We start from the raw sequence: 10,225 nt of genomic DNA, 5'->3' as shown, positions 1-10,225 counted from the left end.
GCTTTCATCTTTTTTCTTGACAAAGAACACTGGTGCTCCCTAGGGTGATACACTTGGTCTAATGAACTATTTTGATAGAAGTTCCTCTAATTGTTTCTTTAGTTCAACAAGCTCTGCAGGCGACATTCTATAAGGTGCAATGGAAATTGGCTCTACTCCAGGTATCAAAACAATAGAGAATTCGATTTCTTTTATTGATGGTAATCGTGGAATATCATCTGGAAAAAGCTTTGAGTATTCTAAGACAAAAGGAATATCCATGATATCAGGTTTAACCTTTGTTTCTGAAAGATTAAAGAGAACATATCATTGTGCTCCCTCTAATAGACTTTTCCTAAGATGAGAAGTTGACAAAAATAAAGATTCATTGGGAAGTTCTGACTCTTTTGTGAAAATTATCTTTTTATTCTGACAATCAATGATCACACAATTAGCAGATAATTAATTTATACCAAGAACAAGATCTATATCAATCATAGGCAGACAAATTAAATCTATTTCAAATAATCTCCCTTCAATTCGAAGAGGACAATTTCTACAGACTTTGAAATTTGATGAGTTTTTTCCAGTAGGAAGAAAGATTTCAAGGTAAGAAGATAAAATGAAAATTGATAATTTTAACTTTTGAGCAGAAGATAGGGAGATGAAAGAATGGGTAGCCCCAAAATCAAACAGTACATTTATAAGATAATATTGTATTAAGCCCGTACCTTGAACTAAGTTTGAAGCTTAAGTCACTAGCACGGTGATGGCGTCACTAGCGCCAAGTTTTCAAACAATATTTTCTTCCCGCGCTACTATCATGGTGATGGCGCCACTAACGCCATCAGTGCAATTTTTAAAATCACCCTACATTTTCAGTAATATTTGACAATCAACTAAACATAAAATTAGAAAACTTGAGCCGACATTCGTGGTAATATTTTGGCTTACCAAATAGCTTTTTGATCTCATTTCCGAGAAATTCAGGGCTGGTTTGAAATCAGTTTTCAAAAATAGATTTTTGATTTTCAGAACAAAAAAACCCGTTTGGTAAGGCTTTTTATGTAAAAAAAATAATTAAAAACTGTAACTATTCTTTTGGTTTTAGAATCAAATTTAAATAACATGTCTGACTTGTTTTTGTTTTAATATTTAACTTTCAAAACAAAATAAACATAGAAAACAACTGTTTTCATAAATATTCTACAAAATAGTTTTAAGAACAAAAAAAGCCAGAACACAATCAAACATAACCTCACTTTTCCAGCATATTCCTGGTAAGGTATATTTTTTTTTTTCTTCAACCAATCACCCTCTAATGATTTTTTTTTTTAATATTTAATTATCATAAACTTTTATTCTTTTATTCTCTGGTCGATGCGGGGCGCCAAGGATACTTAACTTGCGGAACAGTGATCAAAATGTCACTTTTTGACAAAATTTTTGCTCAAATGCCATCGTATAGTACTTTTTACCAGACGGCCACGTGGACGTAATTCGCTACGACCGGTAGCAAATTACGTTCGCCAATAATTTTATGACACATGTCACACTTTCGCAGAAAAAATCTGACGTGTCATAATTTGTCACCAATAATAACAAATTTGATCGACAATATGACCATGTGTCACAAAATTATTGGTCACAAAATTCGTTACCAGGATACTATAACATGTGGTAGTCTCGTAAAAAACAATTGTTCACGTTATATTTGTATAAAAAATTTAGCAAAAATGGCACTTTGTCACTGTTCCTAACTTGCAGTGGGTTAGGGCAAATCTTATTCTCTCTCAGTCTCTTGTAATCTAAAACCCTTGCTTGAAACTCTTCTCTCTCTGAAACCGAAACCGAAATCCCAAGTGTACTGCTTTGGGACGACGATGGATTTGCTCCGATCGAACCTCTCTCGGGTTCGGATCCCCGAACCCACCACCCGCATCTACAAGCAAGAATGCTGTTTGTCTTTCGACACTCCCGTAAGATTTTTTTAGCTTAAGAAGATGTTTAATGCAACTGGTTCTTGATTCCTCGTTATTCTAATTGGAAGTCGAATTTGCATTTTTCAGTCTCATTATTAAAATTGATGCTGTTGTTGTTGCGTTGGTTTTGTTGTGGAGTTTCAGGTGTCAGAAGGTGGATTGTTCATCGACATGTTCACTTTTCTTGCTTTTGGGAAGGACTATGTGGGTTGGAATTTTGAAAAGACTGGTAATCCTGTTTATCTGCATGTAAAGAAGACTAAGAAGTTGGTTCCAGAAGATAGGCCTTCGAAGAAACCCACTCTCTTAGCCATAGGTATGTGTGAGTGTGAATTGGGTCATTTTTGTTCATCTTATTATCATACGATCATACATGTCACTTGATTAAGCCTTTTTTTTTTTATCCATTTATTATAAAATGTTCTGGGTTCTGGTTCTGTCTTGCTTCAGTGGCTACTTAACAATTGGTTATTCTTCATGGATAAAACATTTGTATCCGTCTTGTTAATTTGTAGGTGTTGATGGGGGATTTGATAACAATGAACTTGAATATGAAGAAACTCATAGTGTAGTTATATTACCTGACTATGTATCTCTTCCATTTCCTTCGGTGGAATTGCCTGAGAAGGTACTATTTGTCTTCTGTTTATGATTTTTTCTTTATTTATTATCCTCCAATTTAGATTTTAAAGAGAAGTTGTATGATAAAGATTGAGATTGAGTTTAATTTATTTCTCTTATTTGTTGGAAACACTTCAGGTAAGGTTGGCTGCTGATGCTATTTTACTCGCTGTGGGTGCTGAACGGAGGGAGCAGGTTGCAGCTTGGACTGCTGACAAGAAACGAGTTAGTGCCTTTGCGATGAATTTACAGCAGATTGACAATGGTGTTGTTATTCCTCCTTCTGGGTGGAAATGTTCTGAGTGTGACAAGACAGACAATCTTTGGTTGAACCTGACTGATGGATTGATCCTTTGTGGGAGGAGCAATTGGGATGGAAGTGGGGGAAACAATCATGCTATCGAACATTATAAAAAGAAAGGCTACCCTCTTGCTGTAAAGCTTGGGACTGTCACTGCTGATCTGGAAGCAGCAGGTGATGCCCCTTGCAGTGAATTCTTGTTTTAACATTCTTATGTTTCTGTTAGTTTCAATGGCTTACTTGTAGAGCATGATTGAATTTGCTATCATGAAGGGTTACTATTTTGCCCACGTGATTATTTCTGGTTGATGAGTTTGTTTGCTTGTTTTTAATATTTAATTTTATAATGGTCTGGCCAATTATTTATAGTATGCAGTTCATGCTAAAATGTTTCTTGACTACTGTGGTAATGGGCATCAAATACTAAGAAACAATACTTTAAATTTTAATTTGAATATTGTAATGCTAATAGCAGCATTTTTCTTATGAAATTGCAATTAGAAAGTATTAGGGAACATAAACCTAGCCAGATTTCTTACATTCCTTTTTTTTTTTTTTTGGAAGGGGGATGGTTAAAAGTTAGTTAGTTTGACTAAAACATAATGGAATTGTTTTGGAGTAATTTTGGGCTTGGAAAACACTATACATTCTGTATGCAATTTTTGACCATTTTAAAGGACCATGTTTCTGATTTTCATCCACATGTTTGCTTGTCCAAAACACAAGATTTGTAGTTTGAATGCAAGAAGCCAACTTGGTAGTTCTGCAATAATATCATGTTGAAGGAGCAAGGTGGCAAAACATTATGTCAATCAAGCTTTACATTTTGTTATTTATGGCACTGATAACTTTTATTAGCCTGATTAAATCATTTAATCAATATTGTTTAAAATATCTACTGTGAATTAGGTGCTGAATTGTTTTTATTTATTTATTTTTTGCATTGTCTGCTAATTATGGATAATGTATTGTGGCAGCTCAGATGTTTTCTCCTATCCAGAGGATGACAGTGTCTTGGACCCACTTTTAGCTCAGCATCTGGCATTTTTTGGAATTGATTTTTCATCACTAAAAAAGGTTAATTCTGTATCTTGAATTGATATTTTTCAGATGGTACATGATTAACCCTGGCATCTTTGATCTAATCTGTGGACTTTATATCTATTGACTTTAACACTATCGTTTATAAAATTGTCTTCCTTCGCGAGATAGGATAATATTTCCTGATACTGTTCTCATCATTACTTTAGAAATGGAAATACATTTTTTGGAATAACCAAGAGCTCGATGGTGCATTTGAAAATATATATTGCACCTTTTTTCTTTCAAATAGATGAATATTTGTGGTAGCCATAATATCCTAAAAGGTATCTTGTGGAATAAAGTCCTGCAATGGGCCCCATCTACTTGTGAATGATTACATGCTTTATTTCTCTTGCAAATCACTTCTTTTGATAATGGTGAGATTGGAGAGGTTGCTATTATCATAGATCTAGGGCTTGCTCTTTGGAATGGGGAAATCATTTGTTTGGTCGAATGATGTGAGGGGAGCGTATGGTTATTTGTTGTCTGCAGTTTTCCTTATTGTGTTATACTCTATATAACATCCAAATAATGAAATCCAAATATTAACATTTCTCCTTCTGAGTTTGAGACTTTAGACGTAGGCTGATGGCTGGTGATCATTTGTTGCTTGGAACTTAGAAATTTATCATCGTTCAATATATTCCTATTACTGGCCCAGCCTTTTCTCCTTCTAAGCAATAAAGTGGTAGTCATACTTTTGGTGTTACTCTGCAACAGACTTGTATAAGAGTAATATAGTGTCATAATTATTTTAAATTACCACTTTCTTATATTCAGACTGAAATGACAACAGCTGAAAGAGAACTTGACCAAAATACCAATTTTGATTGGAATCGAATCCAAGAAAGTGGACAGGAAGTGGAACCAATTTTCGGACCTGGATATACAGGATTGGTCAATCTTGGAAACAGGTAAAGTGGGTTCCTGTTGATTTCTGTTTGTTATAATGTACTTGTTTGATTTTTATTCTTCCTCATTTTTCTTCTTTTCAGTTGTTACTTGGCAGCAACTATGCAAGTTGTATTTTCTACACGTTCCTTCTCTTCCCGGTTTGTTCATGTCTCTAATTTACTTGCGAACTGCTTAAGCCCTGTTTGCAGTTGCTTCAGTGTCTGTTATGATTGCATCTTAGGTACTGTATAAACCAAAGTCTAAAGAAGGCATTTGAGGCAGCACCTGCTGATCCAACTGTGGACCTGAATATGCAGTTGTAAGTAATTAGATTGTTTTGTTCTAATAGAAGACTTCCGCTATATGTTTTCTGTTAGTCATATTTTGTTGTTGGTATGCAATTTTTTATAGCATCTGTGCCACTGCATTCATGGATCTTTTGTTATAATCTACTATTCTACTTTTGGTTACTAATGTAAATAACTCACATCTACAACAGTAATTGTATATTCTAGTAGGGCATTCTGTTTCTTTATAAAAGAAAATGTGAGGAAGTACTTAAAAACACATTTTTTTTTCCAGATAAAAACTTCAAAAGAGAAAAATAATAATTATTCCCATTTTACTTCAGGACAAAATTGGCACATGGTTTACTATCTGGTAAATATTCTATTCCGCCACTTAAGGTATGTACCCGTGCGAGCACATTTCCTTTGAAAATTTGTGCAGAGTCTTCATTATTTTTATTGTTACCTTCTTTCATCCAGAATGAAGACAATGCAAACGTTGCTACCACAACTACAACTGCTGTAAGTATCTAGCTCTTTGGTGACTAAAATTCCTAGTCAATTTATATGCCATCATGAATATTTAATTTTTTAAATTGATCAAGTTCCTCTGTGTGCATCATCATTTATTTTTGTGGGATTATATAATGTACTAGTTGTGGAAATTAACTGATATTTTAAATGAGCTTCGATGAGAATGGGTTGAATATGTTGCAATGGGTTTTGGTTGATGCATCACTCAAAAAAGTGAAAGATTCATGCCATTGAATATTCTCAGCTTCTCTTTTATTTTATGTTTCATCTGATTGCAGTATTGTGTCTTATTTTTATGGGTTTCGGTTGCCTTTTTCTGTTTGCACCTGTCTCACTGTCTTCACACATTAGGAACAGGAAGGGATACCCCCACGAATGTTCAAAGCTTTAATTGCTGCCAGCCATCCTGAATTTTCATCTACGCGACAACAGGTACATACAGCAACTTTATATTTCATTTGATATGTCCATACTTAATAGTTATTTTGAATTCTAAATGGAAACGTAACGTTAAGCTTACGTATATAATCTATTTTTACTTGAGCCTTAGTATGTAGTCACCACCTCACCTCATAATCCAATAGTAGATGTGGAGAAAACATCAATTGAAGCTGGAATCATGGCAGGCAGTTGGTTTCTTTTTCTTTGTTTGGAATTGGTATCATAAAATGTACCTTCTAATATTTATATTTGGTTTCTAATGAGCCCTAAAGTAGATAACTTGAAGTGTTTTGATTCAACAAAGGTTGTTCCCATCCATTCAATAATATATTATATTGTTCTATTTATAGACAAACATGTCTTTACAATCTTCTAACAGTTTAATTCCGACTTAATGTTAGGATGCTTTAGAATTTTTCCTGCATTTTCTTGACCAAGTTGAACGAGCTAATGCTGGGAAAGCTGAACTGGATCCTGCAAGGAGTTTCAAGTTTGGTATTGAAGATCGAATCTTGTGTTCATCTGGAAAAGTTGCATACAATAGAAGGCATGACTACATTCTTTCTTTGAATATCCCATTGCATGAAGCAACTAACAAAGGTGGGTTTTTTAGTTACAAACCTTGATTCAACTGAGAAATCTAGGGGTCTTGTTGTATTTAATACCTGTATTTATTTATTTATTTATTTTTTGAGAAATTTCAGAAGAATTAGAATTGCTTCACAAACTGAAAGCAGAGAAACTTTCTGAAGGAAAGGAAATGTAAGCTTAGATGTTTAGGAATCTTACTATTTCTTTAGTTTGCTTATCAAGGCTCTGCTAAGCATATTTCTTCTGGTAGGTCTGGTGATGAGATTGTACGTCCCAGGGTGCCTTTAGAAGCTTGCCTTGCAAACTTCTCAGCTTCTGAGGAGATTCATGATTTTTACAGCACTGCCTTGAAAACAAAGACAACAGCGATGAAGTAAGCATTCTGAATTTTCTAAGTCATGTTAATTTACAATGGGTGTAGTGGAAAAGGGGATGTTTAAGATGGATGTGTGGTCATACAAAAATGTATAAGATAAGAAATGAAGAAACTTGACAAAAAGTTGGAGTTGTATTGGTGGACGAAAAGATGAGAGAACATAGCTTGTAATGGTTTGGACATGTTATTTGAAAACCCTTAGATGCTCCAGTTAGAAAAGAAGTTTGTTACCGAGAGCATGGCATGAAGTTTGTAATGGTATGCAATTGACCTTAGGACAGAGACAGAGTAGAGAAAAAAGGGATAGAATTTTTGTTTTTTTGTTTTTATATATTTATTATTTATCTTTTTATCATATATATATGTGTATATATATTACCTTTTCTTATTATTTATTTTTCAATAATCTGTTCTTGCTTTTATATGGGTTGATAGATGTTTGACCCCAAGTAGGTTGGGATAAAGATGATGTTGATTTCGATGTTCATGTTAAATTACAATGCCATGCATGTTGGTTCATATTGTATACACTTTGCATCAGGTATTTTGTGTTTCTTTTTTGTTTTCATGAGAAATTTAGTTTATTAACGTCATTGTCTTAGGTGAGTTGATGACAATCAAGTGTGGTTACATCTTACTTTGCTGAAAATTGTCTATAAAATTATGTTCTTATTAGTGAATTAAAAAACATCTTGATGTTGAAACATCATTTAATCTGTAGGACGGCTGGTTTGACATCATTCCCCGATTACCTGGTGTTACACATGCGGAAATTTGTTATGGAGGAAGGATGGGTCCCCAAAAAGCTTGGTACATTTTGTATAAATAATCAATATGTCATCTTTTTACTTTACTAACTACTATTCTTAAGATTGTTTTTTTCTATATCTATATATTACTAAGAACTTCTCTTCTTTCAGATGTGTATATAGATGTTCCTGATATCATAGATATTAGTCATATGCGCAGCAAAGGTCATCACCCTGGGGAAGAGCTGTTACCAGATGGGGGTATGTAGGTTTTTTTGTTCAGGAGATTGTAGAAATTCAAATAGAGGAAACTAGATTGTTTCAAAGAAACCTAAGGAAGAAAAATTATGTCAAACTTACTTTCCATTAAACTTATTTGTGCGCGCTTATTCACATCTTATATTAATGAGTATGTAGTATATATACAACAAAGGACACTCTTTACAATCTTTTTTTGTGAGGGTATTTTAGATAACTAATAAATTTGCCTTCTCATCAGTTTTTGCAATTCTTATTGTTTCATGGACTTGTGCCTCTTTCAGCTAAATAACTGAATTACTATTTTAGCTGAATTCAAGCTGAAATTTGCCAAATCTCTCTGCATTTGTTATTTGTGTTGCACAGTACCCGTTGAGGAGAATTCGGACAAACCTTTGGCCAATGAAGACATTGTCTCACAGCTGGTTTCGATGGGCTTTAGCCATATTCATTGTCAGAAAGCTGCTATAAATACCTCAAATTCTGGAGTAGAAGAGGCAATGAATTGGTTACTATCTCACATGGATGATCCAGGTTTCACTTGGTTTTCTTTATTGTGTGAATCAATTCTTTTTAGTAAGGTACCTTAATACAGGAGTTAATGATCGGTATGTTTTGTTTATTCTCAGATATTGACGCTCCCATTTCAAACGGGCAATGCTCTGGAAGTGTTGACCAATCAAAAGTTGATACTCTAATTTCATTTGGATTTGAAGAAGATCTTTGTCGAAAGGCTCTGAAGGCATCGGTAATTTTTTCTTATATTATTTTCCCCCTTTGCCTTATGTCTGTGGGATTCAGTTGGGTAATTGTCCACAAGTTTTGACTGTCTTGTTCTGTAGGGTGGTGACATTGAGAAAGCAACAGATTGGATATTTAGCAATCCCGATGCATCTATTTCCAGTATGGATGCTACTGCATCAAACACTACATCTGTTCCAAATGATGCTGGCTTACCTGATGGAGGAGGAAGTAAGTTGCTTTTACTTCTTAATTACTCTGCTGTTGATTATTATTTTGATCGGTAATCTGCCAAAAATAAAAAAATAAATCGACATTGCTGATACTTGTCTTGCTTAATGTTATGGTATTTTATCCTAGCTTCTCTGGGTCATATTCCCTAAGTATGGATTAAGGGTTCGTATTGGCGTTTTAATTTGGACAATTTGGTTTTTTTTATTGAATTTTCTCTTGCTTTTGGCTTTACACAGGATATCGACTTATTGGAATTGTTAGCCACATTGGAACCTCGACGCATTGTGGTCACTATGTTGCACATATCTTAAAAGATGGTAGATGGGTTATGTTTAATGACAGCAAGGTTGGAGCTTCCATTAATCCTCCCAAGGACATGGGCTATCTTTATTTCTTCGAGAGGCTTGATGGTTGAATTAGATACCTCTGCTAAGTGTTGAGAACATTGTTGAATATTTCAAACTGTAAAGAGGAAAAGTGCAACCTAGTTGTGCTGGTAAACAGCCCTCTTTGGCTGCAGTATTGCAGCTTCCATCGTCTTGGTAAGCATGGTAAACAGCCCTCTTTGGCTGCAGTATTGCAGCTTTTTGTGAGAACATTAAGACCTTTGATCTTTTTATAAATTTCAAGTTCACTGTTACATTTCTTCCCAATAGTTACGGGTTTAAATAGCTAAAATCACCAAATGACGAGTGTCATGTCTTAACGATTGGATTATATTTCCAATTAATTAATAGACAGAGTCTGGAAGGTAAAATGAAATATGTGCATAATTCGAAAATAAAAAAACAAAATTTAAATGACAAGATATGAGAACATGGAAATTAAAAAATAGAGTTGTATTCTTTGAAAATAAATTTCAGGAAAAAAAGAGAAAAATGAAAATACAGCAAGTCACATTTTTCAAAAATTAATTACAACGGTGTTAAATGGTAAGACTTTTAAGACTTGGAAATAAATGACCTAATGCGCCACTGAAATTAAAAATGCAATGGGTTGCAGCGCTTAATATTTATTCTTTTAAATAATGGTTATTTTAGTTAAAATTAGTATTTTTATATTTAAATTAAAAAAAATCTCTCATTTTCTCTTTCAATGATTTTCATTGGATATCTTTTTTTCTCACTTAAAAACATATAATAATGCTTGTGAAA

The 10,225-nt window shown here is 33.9% G+C and overlaps 1 protein-coding gene across 2 annotated transcripts; it reads left to right on the top strand.

The window, feature by feature from the left end:
• Positions 1–1,765: 1,765 nt before the first annotated feature.
• On the top strand, positions 1,766–9,700 carry LOC133308492 (ubiquitin carboxyl-terminal hydrolase 14-like). Of its 2 annotated transcripts, none has more exons than XM_061509117.1 (20): positions 1,766–1,958; positions 2,106–2,277; positions 2,477–2,589; positions 2,721–3,057; positions 3,866–3,960; positions 4,747–4,880; positions 4,962–5,018; positions 5,102–5,179; positions 5,492–5,546; positions 5,628–5,669; positions 6,039–6,113; positions 6,524–6,722; positions 6,827–6,884; positions 6,964–7,086; positions 7,811–7,899; positions 8,010–8,099; positions 8,463–8,630; positions 8,726–8,844; positions 8,939–9,068; positions 9,308–9,700. In XM_061509117.1, exons 1-20 carry the CDS (start codon positions 1,863–1,865, stop codon positions 9,484–9,486), a joined length of 2,409 nt encoding a protein of 802 aa, XP_061365101.1. In that variant the 5' UTR covers positions 1,766–1,862; the 3' UTR covers positions 9,487–9,700. The 2 variants fall into 2 exon arrangements, with proteins under 2 accessions (XP_061365101.1, XP_061365100.1); XM_061509116.1 differs by having other exon boundaries at positions 6,033–6,113.
• Positions 9,701–10,225: the final 525 nt, after the last annotated feature.

Source organism: Gastrolobium bilobum, unplaced genomic scaffold (genome assembly GCF_033153095.1).
Source record: "Gastrolobium bilobum isolate Gb01-03AN ecotype WA unplaced genomic scaffold, APGP_CSIRO_Gbil_v1 utg11162, whole genome shotgun sequence".
Classification (NCBI taxonomy): Eukaryota; Viridiplantae; Streptophyta; class Magnoliopsida; order Fabales; family Fabaceae; genus Gastrolobium; species Gastrolobium bilobum.
This window is presented reverse-complemented; position numbering and strand designations above follow the sequence as displayed.

Bases quoted from the DNA above. Each gene is read 5' to 3' on its own strand.
- LOC133308492 (XM_061509116.1), top strand. From the start codon at position 1,863: ATGGATTTGCTCCGATCGAACCTCTCTCGGGTTCGGATCCCCGAACCC. The intron at 7,087-7,810 runs GTAAGCATTCTG...TTTAATCTGTAG, and splicing joins ACAAAGACAACAGCGATGAA to GACGGCTGGTTTGACATCAT. The intron at 8,100-8,462 runs GTATGTAGGTTT...TGTGTTGCACAG, and splicing joins AGAGCTGTTACCAGATGGGG to TACCCGTTGAGGAGAATTCG.